The 17,302-nt window shown below is 38.9% G+C and overlaps 1 protein-coding gene across 1 annotated transcript in view; it reads right to left on the bottom strand.

Moving 5' to 3' along the window:
* Positions 1 to 17,302, bottom strand: part of MMP16 (matrix metallopeptidase 16) — a 182,202-nt gene that overhangs the window by 119,290 nt on the left and 45,610 nt on the right. Inside the window, exon 2 of the mRNA XM_070748012.1 lies at positions 1,679 to 1,827. Within this exon, the coding sequence (XP_070604113.1) occupies positions 1,679 to 1,827 (149 nt within the window). The remainder of the gene's footprint in view (positions 1 to 1,678; positions 1,828 to 17,302) is intronic.

The raw sequence follows: 17,302 nt of genomic DNA on the forward strand, positions 1-17,302 counted from the left end.
TGGAATAATAACTAGATGTTTTCCAATAACACCTGCCTAGTTCCCAATATAAACTATAGGACCAATTTATTCATTTCTTTATTTATTCAATTTCTGCAATGTCCCATCTCAGTTAATGACTCTAGTTGGTAAAAAAATTGCCTTATATATCATCCCCAATTCTTTTTTTTAAAAAATTCCCATTTTTCCAATGTACCCAACAATAAACATTTTAACAGTACTGTATCATATGTCTCTTACAGTTATTTACTTTTATTTCTATACATTTTTGTTTCTCTGTTCTAACCAATTATACCACCAATTCCACACCTCATAAAATTCTGTTTCTTCCTCGCCTTTCATTTCTAACATGAGAATTTACATCTCAGCACATTCTAATATCTTATACACAGTAATGGGCTGCCACTCTGTGGGCGTGGCATTATTTTGATGGCCATGTGACCAGGTGGGAGTGGCTTGACAGTCATGTGACTGGGGATGGCTCTGAGGTCATGTGACTGGGTGGGAGTGGCTTACCGACGAAGATAAGTTTTCAAATAGGTGCTTGGACTTGTTTTCAGTTGATTAAATCACATTATTTTAATAGCCACAAAAAGGACAAATGATAGACAGCATTATTTGTTGAGGGGCACAGTAACATTTTAAGGTTTTGAACTGAACCTACAAGGTTCGGTATGATAACAGATTAGGCAAGTAGCTCAATTTTCTTTAATTGCTATAAAAGTTCAGTTCTAGATAATGATTAAAACGATTAAAGCTTTTATGAGTAAAAACATATGATTTAATTATTTTCTATTTTAAAAGTAATTAAGGATCCTACTAAGGTACTAGAAAAGGAAGGACAATAAAAACACTATTAAGTATTCAACAAATAGTGCATAAACCTACTACCCTCACTGTGTTCCCACCCCACGGGGCAGCAGCCCATTACTGTTTATGCATAATCATCTATTCTACTGCTGCTTCTGAACATCTCTAAAACAGATGTAATCTAGTGACCTTTTTTAGCTGAGCATGATGTTATATATGGTTACTAGCATAGGAAAGACTATTTGTGAGACAATTGGGGATGGGAGGCGGTGGGGAGAAAGCCAACTGGGTCACAGTTACTGATAGGTACCAGAAAAAAGAAAAAGATAGGTTACTGAGTTTGGAATTAGGGTTTATCCTTTTTTCCACCACCGATTCATTTAAAGTCTATACACAGCTTGATAATTGTACTCTTCACACTCTTGATCATGATCTGGCTGGCCTCAAGTGTGTGTTAACTTTGTCCTGAGCCACGGAAGGACATCTGATTATTATCTCCCTCCTCAGCTTCTTTTGTGAATTTTGATTTAATACTCACATTGGGATAAAAATGTCATGACTGTTCAGGTCCATTTTTCATGGTTCTTCTCCCCCCCCTTCTTGTAGAAATTGACTTTTATAGAGGCTTTAATTGCACCTTAGATCACTTCTCACCACTTGGCATGATGAAAAGAAAATTCTAAATCCCAGACTATTCAAAACTGCCGAGATAGGATTTAGATAGCAAGCCACCACAATGCTTCTAATTTTTATTTATTTATTAGATTTGTATGCTGCCCCCACTCCGAAGACTCGGACTTTCAATATATTTTCCACATATATTTCAGGAATTTCAAAAAGGAAGAGCATCACAATAAAATTGACTTACTCGATTGTGTTCCTGTCCACTTTTCCTGTCATGTTAATGCCATAGAACTGCTGCATGGCAGCTATAGCAGATTTCATTGTCTCTGCAGTGCGCAACACGGACATTCTGGAGTCAGCGGATGGAAGATAGCCGTATTTTTGTAACCACACCTACAACAACAAGCAAAATGTGCATTAGACAGAATTTAAGGTCCAGGATTTCCTAATCATTCCTCTTCCACTTCCAACACTGAAAAGACCATTTCAAGTTTGTTTAAATCCTTTTACAATGAAGAAAAACTAAAAGAGCTTCTTTTCCAATAATTGAACTTGGGTACAGGTGCTTAAATAATATACAGGTAATCCTCGATATACAACAGTTTGTTTAATGACTGTTCAAAGTTACAATGGCACTGAAAACAGTGACTTATAACCAGTGAAGGGCTACCAATATTTTTACTACCACTCTGTGGGTGTGGCTTATGCAGGATGTCCTGCATTTTCTTTCAACATCTTTCAGTGCAAATTGGGTGCTCTGGGGTGGAGCTCCATTTTCACTACCCCACTACGTTGCCCCCCATCCGGGCAGTAGCCCATTCCTGCTTATAACTAGTGATGGGCGAATCCAATGGTGTTCGGGTTTGGCAAGTTCGGATGAACTTCACGCAAAGTTCAGCCGAACCCGAACGCGAACAGTCTGTGGCGCCAAAGCTCCGCCCACGGAATCCCATCGTTTTTAATTTTAACAGATTTTTATTTTTATTTATTTTTATTTTTACGTGAAAGGACCTCCCTTTGCTTGCAGCGCTGCTGCGGCGTCCTTTTTCGTAAAAATATATTTTTTTTACATGAAAAGACCTCCCTTTGAAGGAGCTGGGGAATCCCACGAAAGGATTCCAGGGGCGGAGCTTTGATGTCACGTATACTGGCAGGTTGGAATCCAGGAAGTGATCACCTTGCCGTCCTTAGCAACCTACCGGTATACGTGATGTCAAAGCTCCACCCCCAGAATCTCTTCGTGGGATTCCCCAGCTCCTTTTGTGCCTCCCTCCCAGCCTCCCAACCAGCTGACAGCTCCCCGGTGTTTGCCTTCCTCCGCCACCACCATTGCCCGGTTCCTCCTCTTCTTAGCAGATGACAGCCAGGCGGTGGCTTTCACGGTGTTCGGCACGAACGCCAAACCGAAGCACGAATTTTTTAAAACAATTTGGGTTCGGTTTTGGCATGCCGAACACCACAAAATTCGGTACAGACCCAAATTGTGCAGGTTCTGTTTGCCCAACACTACTTATAACAATTTTTCACAATTATGACCATTATAGCATATCCATGGTCATATAATTTACATTCAGATGCTTGACAACTGACTCACATATATGACTGGGATCCTGGGGTCATGTGATCACTTTCTGCAACCTTCTGACAAGCAAAGTCAAGGGGGAAATCAGATTCACTTAAATTAATAACCGTGTTACTAATTTAACAACTGCAGTGATTCACTTAACAAATGGGACAAAGCTAGCTTAACAAATTTTGCATTTAAAAAACAGATTGGGAACTCAATTTTGGCTGTAAATTAAAGAATTCCTGTGTTTCATTTATGGACTTATAAATTCGTGGATTTTTTTAAAATATAAAATTTGTTTTCGCTAGAATATTGTTTTTATTATTGTTGTGAGCCTCCCCAAGTCTTCGGAGAGGGGAGGCATACAAATCAAATAAATAAATAAATAAATAAATAAATAAATAAATAAATAAATAAATAAATAAATAAATAAATAAATAAATAAATAAATAAATAAATAAATAAATAAATAAATAAATAAATAAATAAATAAATAAATAAATAAATAAATAAATAAATAAATAAATAAATAAATAAATAAATAAATAAATAAATTTCAACATCCTTTATCTAGATGAGTGATGGTGAACCTATGGCACAGGTGGCACATGGAGCCATATCTGCTGGCATGCGAGCTGTTGCCCTAGCTCAACTCCAACGTGGATATGTGTGTTGGCTAGCTGATTTTTGGCTCGTAAGGAGGTTCTGGGAGGGCGTTTTTGGCTTCCAGAGAACCTCTGGGGGGGATGGGAGAGGGCACTTTTATTCTCCCCCAATTCCAGGGAAGCCTTTGGAGCCTGGAGAGGGCAAAATACAAGCCTACTGGGCCCACCAGAATTTGAGAAACAGGCCATTTCTAGCCTCCAAAAGACTACAAGGGGTGGAGGAAGCTGTTTTCACTCTCCCCAGGCATTGAATTACAGGTGTAGGCACTTGTGCATGCGTGATAGTGCATGCCCACCTTTTGTTTGGCATCCAAGGAAAAAAAGATTCACCATCACTGATCTATATCATTCCCATTAATTATCGTATGGAATCTTCCATTATTGTCTCAGTGGGTTTTCCATTTCAGATAGATTCTCTCAACTACTCCAAATACTGCCTTATTGTGACAATTGTGTTTTATATCTACCTCTTCAGAACAAGGAAAGCTGTGGCTATCTTTGCAGACCAACCAAATTTGGGTATCACATCAAAGGCATGACAGGTGTAAGTAAAGTTTATTCTCAAAGCAAACATGCCACAAGTCAAACAAGCCGATGATTCTAAATTTTGTCCTGAAATATTCAATTACAAATTTCCATGGAAACATCTTCTAACTCTTCTAACATAAGAGCTGGGGTGGCGCAGCAGCTAGAGTGCTGTCCTGCAGGCCACTGAAGCTGACTACAGTGATCTACAGGTCAGTGGTTCAAATCTCATCACCGGCTCATGGTTGACTCAGCCTTCCATCCTTCCAAGGTGGGTAAAATGAGGACCCGGATTGTGGGTGCAATATGCTGGCTCTGTTAAAAAGTGCTATTGCTAACATTTTGTAAGCTGCCCTGAGTCTAAGGAGAAGGTCGGCATAAAAATCAAATAGATAGATAAATAGATAGATAGATAGATAGATAGATAGATAGATAGATAGATAGATAGATAGATAGATAGATAGATAGATAGATAGATATTATGTTAAAATCTTTATGGGTTATGTCTCTGTGTCTCCCTTTCTTATTTCGTTTTTAACCAAATTTTGAAGTAATGGTTTCCCAATTCAGAACAACCCAAGTCTCAGGTCATGTTTGGACAAAATGGAGAACTACAATTAATTGAAGATTTAAACTGAAGATAATGGATGTATGTACAGGCACAAGACCAATTTATATTTTAATTTAATGTAATTTCCCAATAGTGGCAACTGCATTGGTTCAGTAATTTTGAACACTATCCAAAATTAGCATTCAATCAAGATTTATTGAAAATTTTCAAAAAAAATGTCCCACTAATAAATGTCATTGGGCTACAGGTTGAGTGGGAATCAATGACTGGAAGCTGACATTACTAATATAATAATTGTATATTATTCCCTAATCTGCATTTTAGCCATTCAATAAATTTGACTGACTCTTAAAAATCTTGCAAGGAATTCCTTTAGTTAGAATATGTGAGCCACACAGAATCATTTCTTAAAACGAGGCGACCGTATAAATTTCTTAAAAATATATTTATAATCCATGTAGTTAAGCAGTTGTATAAATTTTTCTATTGTGTTGACAACTGGACTGCTACTTTCTTGGAAAGATTTTTTCACAAGTGGTGTGTCATTAGTCTTTCCTAGGGCTGAGAAAACGGAACTGGTCCAAGATCACCCAAATGACTTTGTACATAAGGAAGGCCTAGAACTTACAGGGTCATGGTTTCTAGCCTGATACCTTAACCACTATACCAAACTAACTCTCACTCACTTGGGTAATGAAATGGAATGGACTGGAGCAGGTATGTCCAGTCCATGGCCCACAGGCCCTATATGGCCATGGACAGTTATTATTGTGTCATACACACACACACACACACACACTCTTATTTATGCAACCCAAGACAATTGATACAGGTCTACAGAGGAATCATTGAGTCTGTCATCTGCACCTCTATAACTGTCTGGTTTGGTTCTGTAATCCAACAAGATTGACACCGATTTAAGAAGATAATTAGAACTGCAGAAAAGAAACTATAGCTACCAACCTCCTTCCATTGAGGACTTGTATACTGCACGAGTCAAAAAGAGGGCTGTAAAAATATTTACAGACACCACACATCATGGACACAAACTGCTTTTACTACTACCTTCAAAATGATGCTTATCGTTCCCATCACCCATCTCCTCCCACAAATGACTGTATGACTTAAACCTTGTTGCTTGTATCCTTAAAATTGATATTGACCGGTTCCTAGTAAGATTTGATTGCTTATTTATGCTCAGATTATCATTAAGTGTTGTACCTTATGATTCTTGATGAACTTTTATTTTATGTACACTTTGAGCATATGCACCAAGACAAATTCCTCGTGTGTCCAATCATACCTAGCCAATAAAATTCTGTTCTCTTCTGTTTTATTCCAAAAGGTTGGACACACCTGGATTAGAGTATCTACTGTAGATCACAATTTAATCTGATCTATCTTTTGAATTGTTTCCCCTAAATACTAAGGAAAATTATGATATAACCTCTAAAAGATCATTTAAGAATACATATATACATATACAGTACCTTTAAGTGACAAAAATGATACTAATAAGCTAATGTTGCAGGTTATATCTACCTATATCAGGACTATCAATATCCATAGTACCTGCCCTTTGGAACATCTTACCCAAGATGAGATCTGCCTTCATCCTTCTATCTTTTCATAAGAGTCTGAAGATCTGACTTTGGTACTTAGCCTGAAGACTCAATAGGGAGGTACCACACTAGACTGATAGCAAACTCCATCTCCCACCTCGCTTTCTGTTGTCCTACCCTACCTGTCCATCTTTTACTCTCACATTACTGTATTTCTCATTTTTGTCTTTTTCATTGCTTATTCTACTGCTCCATTACTTTGCTACTATTATGTTTACATTCTTTTTCATTCCTCAATTTTAATTTGCTGTAAACCGCACATATATTCTAAAATTTGAAATGTTTCAAGGTATAGATTAAAGAGAACATTTTCATTAGTGGCAGTGACTCAGTGACCACCAACTCCAATGAACAAAAATGAATGCCGAACTAAATGAAGGAAACTGAGTTTTCATGCAATGGAACTTCATTACTTCTTTCCCATTCACATTTTTGCAAAACGTTAAAACTGCTGTAAATTAAATTGTAATTCAACTAAAAAAATAAGGTTAACGAAAAGTTTTATTCATTTAAAAAAATGCAATGGATCTTTTCACTGAACACATTGTATTGCTACATGCAGTATTTTCTTTACTTCTAGATTTATTATTGAGAGTAGTTGGATAGTGAATAAATAGATCAGTTTTACTATATGGATTTTAGATCTATCTCAGGGTCATTTTTTTCCTAGTAAGGGTCTCTGTGTTCTCTGGCTTGATTGGCGTACTTGGAATGTATATTTTTCCGTGAGTGCACATGTAATATAATATTGAAACATTTTCTATATTTTGCACAATGCTGCATAAAGAAGAGAAGTTATTCTTCAAATAACATCTGCTGCTTGGTACAAGCTCTATTTTGCCCCTGGCCAGAACATTTCCAGATTATGTGCATTCTCAGCCAGTACTATCCTTTGTTAACAGATATCTAAAATTCAAATGAACACCACCAAAAAAATCAAAATAAACTCTAAATGATCTTAAACAAATGCCCTTCATGGCATCGGACCAGAATATCTCCTTCTGCTGCACGAATCCCAGCAACCGGTTAGGTAGAGTTGGCCTTCTCCGGGTCCCGTCAACGAAACAACATTGTCTGGCAGGACCCAGGAAAAAAGCCTTCTCTCTGGTGGCCCCAACCCTCCCGAATCAACTCCCCCTGGAGATTAAGACTGCCCCCACCCTCCTTGCTTTTCGTAAACTCCTTAAAACTCACTTCTGTCGTCAGGCATGGGGAAATTGATTCTCCTGGGCCATTTCCGCTTTATGTATGGTTTGTATGAGATGTATGATTGCTATTATATTAATGGATTTTAAATTGTTTTAATTTTGGATTTGTATTGTTTCTGTTGTTGTGAGCAGCCCCGAGTCTTCGGAGAGGGGCGGCATACAAATCTAATAAATAAATAAATAAAATAAATAAATAAATAAATAACAAAAGGGTTCATTTTCTGTTTTTCTTCCCTAAAAGGCAATATTTCCCAACCTTTCATTCCCAGAATTCCATAGCCAATATGGTCATTGATGAGAATTCTGGGAATGGAAGTTCACACATCTGGAAACGGCTAAGGCTGATAAACACTGCTTTAAGCTATCTAGCAAGAACTTTAAATGCATGTTTCAATCTGTTCGACATTGCATTATTCATAAATTCATATACATTTAGATAATTGTGTAAATGTAAATAGTCATCAATAAAAGTGGGTACTTTAATCATCCATAATTCTTTGAGCTCAGATTGCAATAGGGTGTTCTTGGAAATGAACTTGGCTTCTTCATGCAACCAACAGCAAGTATGGATGACAGTGTTGTTACTAGCTACTCCAATAAACCAAGCACAAATGTTGATTTGACATTTGGATATAATCTCTTTTAATTTTGTGCTCTGAAAACACCAAGTTTATAACTTAATATATGCAAAAAAGCATTTTCTGCTTGAATGAGATTTTATGCATCTTCCCTCTGCTAAAATCAAGATTTCTTTTGTTACTATGTGTAATCCATTAAAAAAAATCTTGAATACAATATTGAGATCATTATCTTTCATTTATAATAGTGAAATGGAATATTTACATTGCCATCAGTTAACAAAACTAATAGAGTGATACCTCATCTTACAAACGCCTCGTCATACAAACTTTTCGAGATACAAACCCGGGGTTTAAGATTTTTTTGCCTCTTCTTACAAACTATTTTCATCTTACAAACCCACCGCCACCGCTGGGATGACCCACTTCTGGACTTCCATTTCCAGCGAAGCACCCGTTTTTGCGCTGCTGGGATTCCCCTGAGGCTCCTCTCCATGGGAAACCCCACCTCCGGACTTATGTTGACAGCGAAGCACTTGTTTTTGCGATGCTGGGATTCCCCTGCTGGGATTCCCCTGCAGCATTGCAAAAACACAGAAGTCCAGAGGTGGGGGTTCCCATGGAGGGGAATCTCAGGGGAATCCCAGCAGCGCAAAAACGGGCACTTTGGCTGGCAAAAGGGGTGAATTTTGGGCTTGCACGCATTAATCGCTTTTCCATTGATTTCTATGGAAACATTGTTTCGTCTTACAAACCTTTCACCTTAAGAACCTTGTCCTGGAACCAATTAAGTTTGTAAGACAAGGTATCACTGTATATCAATTCTAATGCCATTTCCAAAAGCAAAAATGTATACATTATTCTGCAGAATAGTTAATGACCCAATATAATATGAGATTATTATATTGATTACAGTCAGTCAGTTTCTGTTGTCCTGTGCCTGGATCATATTTTCTTTCTGCCCCAGCATTGCCTTAAGAAGCAATCTCATCCTGAGCAACTTTTTTCCAGCAGTGGGTCCCTAAAATATGATAATTGCACATTATCAAGTTCAGCAGTGACCAGTTTTGACCAGTTAATAGTGTTGCCTGAAATTGACAAAGCCCTATACTCAATTTCACACTAAAGGCTTTTGCGTACTTCCTAAACAGCTCCTGGCTCCAGCCATCAGTGCTGTAGGCAAACAAGTGGTGCTAATGCATTTTTTCAATGTGTATTGTTCATTTGTGTGCCTGCTTATTCTCTTGTAATCCCTTTCTCTCCAATGAATATAAATGAACATATCATTTCTCTTCCTGCTAATTATCCCACTCTGGGGTAAGCATTCCAAAGGGCAAGGGATGAAGAAAAGGGATAAAATATTGGCCATTTTATGCAGCTCCCTTGTGAGTTAAGTTCTAGAAACGTCTGCTGCTTTAGGGCTCACCCAATTCATTGAGCCCAAAATTTGAGCCTGTATCCTGATACTGTAAAGAAAAGGAAAACTGAAGTAAAACTATAGCATAGTTGCAATGATATAATGTTTCATTCAATTACCATATCACAAAGCAATAAAGTTGCTATGTGCAAATTGCAAGTTGTTCCAACTGTATTTGCTAAAGATAATTAAAGGGAAGAAACAAATTAAAATAATTTGATATTATTCATTATGTGATATACTGAGAAAAATAGAACTGAAGGGAAGAACAAACATAATTATCCACAATTCTAACAAAATCAGTAACTAATGCTGAGATATTGGTACAAATAAAAATACGTGATTTTAAAATAGTATATACTCAGAAAATGACCAAAGTCAACTTTTCAAGTTCCTTCATTGTATAAAACCTACCAGAAAAAAAGAGATGTTTGAAAAGTAAATGTTTTTTGCTAGAAAAAGATGACTGAGTAGGCTGAGTCTCTCATGGAACTACTCAGAGATGGCCTTGAACATACCCTAAACATCATACAGTGTTCATTAGTAATATCCTACCTCTAACCCTGATATTCAATGCACTTAAAGAAGCCATGATTATATAACTGATACTAAACAAAATGTGGCTTAGCACTATGGGGGAATTAATCACAATTTGTAACAAAAAAGCAGTGGCAACTTTGCTTGCGAGTGAGTGGCTTAGGTTCAATTTGGAGGAAAGAAATGTTAAGGAGAAGAGAGAATTCAATCACTTCCTTGTCTGCTACCAATTATCCTGTTAACTTCTGGAAGAATCAAACTTTGAAATAGTAGAGGGTAAGTAGCTTTAAAAAGTAATTTGGAAAGAGAAACTGAGGTGGGAGCAGTGGGAAAGAGAAAGGTGAATTAACACCACCACCATTTCTCAATTTCACATCTTCCACACAAGACTTTGTTAGGTTTTAGTTATGTCCATTTGCACATCCAAGTTAAATTAAAAATTGATCTGTCTAGCGCTGCCCTAAGTCAAAATCCACTGAGGCCAAAACAGAATTTAAGCAGAGTGCACTTTGTAGATTTATAAGACTAGCTGAAGATGTGGCATAGAAAACACTTCAGGAGCAAAGATTGTGAACTTTGATGGCTACGCTTTAGCTGCCATTAGCTATGTCATTGTGAATATTAAGGAATAGCTGCCCATTCCATTTACTTTCACAGCAGTATACCTGTTTAAGTTCAAAGCATTATCATAATTAGTTTTATAAATGGCTGTATGTTATGCCTGGAAAACTTTGGAACCCTTTATCACAGCAGAGCAATATGCTAAAAAAGAACATATTAAAATTCATGAGACTTAACCGCACACTTGTTCACATGCCCCATATCACTTCTGTTCCTGAACAACTCTGCTATTAAAAAGGACTAGAAGGAACATAAAAACCGATAGCTGTTCAGTCATGTATTTTTCATTATGTGATATACTGAGAAAAATAGAACTGAAGGGAAGAACAAACATAATTATGCACAATTCTAACAAAATTAGTAACTAATGCTGAGATATTGGTACAAATAATAATCTCAAATAAAGAGCATTTTAAGAAGAAAATTAGATTACAAACTGTTAATGTCAATCAAGAAAGGTCAACTCATTGATTCCTCCCAATTCGGACCATTTTGCATGAACTGGTAGTGACCCGCTGCTGACATTATGGTGATATCAAGGAACTGGTTTGGTCAGAGCTGCCTTTATTTTGAATTTTTTTTCCTTCTGAGCATGTGCAGAAGCCGACTTTACGCCACTGCACATGCAACGCCATCTTGTTTTCAGCTTTTTTGGGTGGGCACATGAGGCGCAGCCATACAACGCGGAAGAAGCGAACCAGCAGTCAAGTAAGTTATAACCCACTCCTGGTTTAGTGCTGTTATAGGTCCAGTTCCTCACAGGTGTGGACCCACTTTTTTGCAGCTCCACCATACAAGCTATCCTTTTTATTCTTCTAACTTTAACTTTGGATTTGTGTCCACTAACACAATCATGGTTCACATAAGCAATTTTCTAAAATTAAACAAAACCAGTCCATTACTGTCCTGATGTGTCATGATCATACTTCGCACCTCATACCTCGCTTTGTCCAGTAAGAGCCCACAGAGTCAGCATTTTCCAGGTCCCATCCACCAAACATTGTATCTTGGCAGGACCTCCGGGAAGAGCCTTTTCTGTGGTGGCTTTGACCTTGTGGAATCAACTGTCCCCTGAGATCCGCACTATCTCCTCCCTACTGGTCTTCCAAAAAGCCATTAAGATCTGACTTTTCCGGCAGGCCTGGAATTAGATTGATTATAATATGCATGGTCTTGATTATAATATGCATGATATTGCTGTTTTTTATCGCATTGTTGATTTTATTGTTGCATTTTAATTGTTTCATTATTACTATATTGTATTTAAGACTGCTGTTAGTCGCTCTGAGTTTGTTGAATGAGCAACATAATAAATAAATAAATAAATAAACAAACAAACAAACAAACAAACAAACAATAATTAGGATTGCCAAAGGAACTCCATTAGTTCAACTCCAACATCAACCTTGCAACTTTCAAGAAAGAGCTCCTGCCAGAATCCAAGGCTTAAATGAAACAAATCCTAGTTTTAATCTTTAAATTACATACACTATTGAACTTTGAGACACAAAAGAAGAAAACCACCTTTATTTTTAGCATGCTGGAATTATATTTTAACTGTCCACAATACTGGAAGATGTTAATCTGCTAACTACACCCAACTCTTTGCCTCTCTTTTCATCATTGCCCCAAAATTATAACTCTAAAAAAAATAAGCAAAACTTTAGAACAATCTTTTCTGAAAGTTTTGACAAAATAAAAGCAAAAGGCTGAGTACACATATTTGGCTTAAAAACATTTAAATGAACCACTCTACTTCCTTCATGTCACTATAATGCCCTTTTCAAGGAAGATCTCTGTTGAACATTTGGAACTGGGGCTTAATGAGGAGAGCAGCTCAAGAGAAAGAACAAAAAAATTGCCAGGAACTGTCAACCTCTCGTATAAACCAAGCATGAAATCCAACAAGATGAACTAATTCCATTTTATTATAAGGCTATGTTATCAGAATCCTGCAAATCAGAAGATATAAGTCTCCACTCAGCTCTTTTTACCACCTGATTATTTAAGGTGGAAATTTATCTTGCTCAGTCCTTTACACAGTTGTGGGCTTCTCTCCCTTTTATCTGATTGTTCCTTAGGTCTTTGTCCCCTTCCAAGGTCATTCTCACCTTTCATTATGGGGACAGTCTTCTGGTCCTGATCAGCCTTTAAACATGGTTTATTCTGTGCAAAACCTTGTTTGACATAGAAAGGGAAATGATATTAAAAAATCACCCCAGAGTCAGAAGTGAACATCCATCCCTCATCCTAACTCCTGCTATGTAAATTGTAATTTTTATAGAGCCAATGTTTCATTGACATTTGCCAGCATTCATGTTTTGTTACAGATGACCTAAAATATTACAACCCTTAACTCTTATTTTAAAGATGGCAATTGTTAACTGTTTCAACAGTTGAACAATTGATCAACAACCCATTTAAGCCCAAATACTTAATTTTAGTCCAAATATTCAATTCAATTCAATTTATTAGATTTGTATGCCGCCCCTCTCCGAAGACTCGGGGCGGCTCACAACAGTAATAAAACAATATTAATGCGAAACAAATCTAATATTAAAAGAAGCATATAAAACCCTATCATACTAAAAAGCAAACAGCACATACATACCAAATATAAATATAAAAATATAAAAAACCTGGGGGAAAAGGTGTCTCAACTCCACCATGCTTGGCGGTATAGATGGGCCTTGAGTAATTTACGGAAGACAAGAAGGGTGGGGGCAGTTCTAATCTCCGGGGGGAGTTGATTCCAGAAGGCCAGGACCGCCACAGAGACGGCTCTTCCCCTGGGGTCCGCCAAATGACATTGTTTAGTCAACAGCACCCGGAGAAGTCCAACTCTGTGGGACCTTATCGGTCGCTGGGATTCGTGCGGTAGCAGGTGGTTCCGAAGGTACTCTGGTCCACTGCCATGTAGGGCTTTAAAGGTCATAACCAACACTTTGAATTGTGACCGGAAACTGATCGGCAGCCAATGCAGCCACGGAGTGTTGTGGAAACGTGGGCGAATCTGGGAAGCCCCACGATGGCTCTCGCGGCAGCGTTCTAATAACTAATTTAGTTCCATTGTGACACAACAATTGGAATTCATTTACCTTAGGTTAACTGAGAAGTGAAGCAGGCTGCTGGTTATTTCATCTATAGTTGCATGATCATGAATCTTATTTCAGTGTGACTCCTTAGTATGGGTCGAATTCACATGAGTAAAACCATCTATTCTGTAGGTATCTTTCAGTCTAACATGCAGCATGCTGACACCTATGTGAGAATCTATTATGGAATGAGAATCTGTATGTGATATCATGATATGGCAATCCAAACAGCCCATCCATTTTTTCCTCTTTCCGCACTTTCTGTCTTTATCCTCTTGCAATGTCACTTAAACAGATTTTAACTTCTCGGGTTTAATTAGTGACCCTGCCAATTTTCAGTACTGTGCAGTGTGTTATGATACAGAGCAGGGTGAATAATATGACCTCAGCTTTTAAAGTTATTTTAAAATGTTGCCTAAGAAATATGGAAAGATGATTCTTTTTGGAGGAAAAGTACATTTTCAATGGTTAAACATAAGAACAAATACAAACAGGCAGAAATAAATGCATCCAGTTTAACATTCAATCATTTCCCTGGCTCTTTTTATTGAAATGAACAAGTTCATACATTCAATTTTGCAACCACTAATAATGTTGGTCAAGTAGGTACAAAAATACCTGGGGAAATGATCAAAGTCTTTCTCTCTCCCCCTCTCTCTCCCTCTCTTTCTCTCTTGCTATCTCTCTTTCTCTCTTTTTTTTGCTTTCTCTCTTTCTCTCCCCCTCTCTCTCCTTCTCTTACTATCTCTTTCTCTCTTTCTGTCTCCCCTCTCTCCCTCTCTCTCTCCCTCTCTTGCCATCTCTTTCTCTCCCTCTCTCTTTCTCTCTCTCCCTCTCTTGCTATCTCTTTCTCTCTTTCTTTCCCCCCTCTCTCCCTCTCTCTTTCTCTCTCTCCCTCTGTTACTATCCCCCCTCTCTTTCACTCTGTCCCTCTCTTGCTAACCCCCTGTCTCCCTCTCTTGCTATCTCTTTCTCTCCCCCCTCTCCCTCTCTTTCTCTCTCCCTCTCTTGCTATCTCTTTCTCTCTTTCTTTCCCCCTGTCTCCCTCTCTCTTTCTCTCTCTCTCCCTCTGTTGCTATCCCCCCTCTCTTTCTCTCTCTCCCTCTCTTGCTATCTCTTTCTCTCTTTCTTTCCCCCCTCTCCCTCTCTCTTTCTCTCTCTCTCCCTCTGTTGCTATCCCCCTCTCTCTTTCTCTCTCTCCCTCTCTTGCTATCTCTTTCTCTCTTTCTTTCCCCCCTCTCTCCCTCTCTCTTTCTCTCTCTCCCTCTGTTGCTATCCCCCCCCTCTTTCTCTCTATCCCTCTCTTGCTAAACCCGTCTCCCTCTCTTGCTATCTCTTTCTCTTCCCCCCTCTCCCTCTCTTTCTCTCTCCCTCTCTTGCTATCTCTTTCTCTCTTTCTTTCCCCCCTCTCTCCCTCTCTCTTTCTCTCTCTCCCTCTGTTGCTATCCCCCCTCTCTTTCTCTCTGTCCCTCTCTTGCTAAACCCCTGTCTCCCTCTCTTGCTATCTCTTTCTCTCCCCCTCTCTCCATCTCTCTTTCCCTCTCTTGCTATCTCTTTCTTTCTCTTTCTGCCCCCCTCTCCCTCTCTCTTTCTCTCTCTCTCCTTCTCTTTCTCCCTCTGTTGCTATCCCCCCTCTCTCTTTCTCTCTGTCCCTCTCTTGCTAACCCCCCCTCTCTCTGTCCCTCTCTTGCTAACCCCCCCTCTCTCCCTCTCTTGCTATCTCTTTCTCTCCCCCCCTCTCTCCCTCTCTTTTTCTCTCAGCAGCGGCAGCAGGGTGATCAGCTGTGAGGCGGAGCTACGGAACTGAGGCACCGACGGCGGCGGCTAGACATGTTGCGTGTGGGCGATCCTGCACTCTGCGCAGCCGCGCCCAGCTAGGAGGCGGTGTTCTCGCCCCCCCCCCCAGCTGAAACTGACGTCCGGCCGGGGCGATTCTTCCCCGGCCGGACAGGCACGCTTGTGCTGCCAAAGGCAGCGTGTGGGCGAGCCTGCGCTCCGCTCAGGCTCGCCCAGCTGGGAGGCGGTGTTCTCGCCCCTCCCAGCCATTGCAAATATCGGCACCACTGTCCTATATCCGGCGTATAAGATGACCCCCCACTTTGGAAAAGATTTTCAGGGGTTAAAAAGTCATCTTATACGCCGGAAAATACGGTAGTCATGATGTAAAGTTTTACATTTTAGATGCTTTTAAATAGTGCAATAACTCAAAACCTAAATGAATTCTATGTTGATTGATGTAATAAGGTGTGTATATAAGGTAAGAACAAGAAATGTAAATCCTTTCGAGCAACAACGTATTTTGAAATTTCAGAATTTTAAACATCCATGCTAAGAACCTGCACACTCATAAACAAGAAAAACCTTGCATGTCTGATATATAGAAGGTCCAGTTCATTCTGTTAAGTTAAGAGAAAGCAAGTACATTATATGGGCAAAACACAATACAATAAATCATTTTGTAGCAACTTATTTTATTAGTCTTGCCATTTCAATTAAATCTATCAAGCTAGCTTGAAAATGCCGGATCGCTCAATTACATAAGATCACCTAATATATTAAAATGAAAACAGCAGAATGGATTCTATGGATTCAGTCACACAAATACCATTGCAAACCAAATTGCAATCTGGAGGATACAATGTTTAACAGCCTTTATCTCTATACTTCTTTTTCACATCCTATACACTTCAATTCACAGAGAAGAATTAAAACATTATATTGAGCCATGGTCTGTTTTTACAAATAAACTGCTACTTGTTAAGCTGACACAATTCACTAGATAATACCAAAGATAACTTTATAGCTCAGTGTATTATATGAACTAGATTTACACCTTAATAGCCAGGAACAGGTTCACATATCTATTTAATTATTGGTACTTATTATTTATTATTATTTATTATTTATTAGATTTGTATGCCGCCCCTCTCCAAAGACTTGGGGAGGTTCACAACAATAATAGAAACAATATAACAGTGAAACAAATCTAATATTAAAAATAAAACATATATAAAACCCCAGCAATTAAAACCATACAACACATACATACCAAACATAAAATATAAAAGCCTGGGGGAGGATGTCTTAGTTCCCCCATGCCTGGCAATATAGGTGGGTCTTGAGTAATTTGCGAAAGACAAGGAGGGTGGGGGCCGTTCTAATCTCTGGGGGGAGTTGATTCCAGAGGGCCGGGGCCGCCACAGAGAAGACTCTTCCCCTGGGGCCCGCCAAACAACATTGTTTGGTCGACGGGACCCGGAGAAGGCCAAATCTGTGGGACCTTATCAGCCGCTGGGATTCATGCGGTAGAAGGCGGTAGTCAGAAGTGGGCTACTGCCTGGAGGGGGGGGCACAGTGGGGTAGTGAAAATGGAACTCCACCCCAAAACACCCAATTTGCACTGAAAGATGTTGAAGGAAAATGCATAAGCCAGGCCCACAGTGTAGTAGTAAATATTTTTGC

Source organism: Erythrolamprus reginae, chromosome 3 (assembly GCF_031021105.1).
Source record: "Erythrolamprus reginae isolate rEryReg1 chromosome 3, rEryReg1.hap1, whole genome shotgun sequence".
NCBI classification, from domain to species: Eukaryota; Metazoa; Chordata; class Lepidosauria; order Squamata; family Dipsadidae; genus Erythrolamprus; species Erythrolamprus reginae.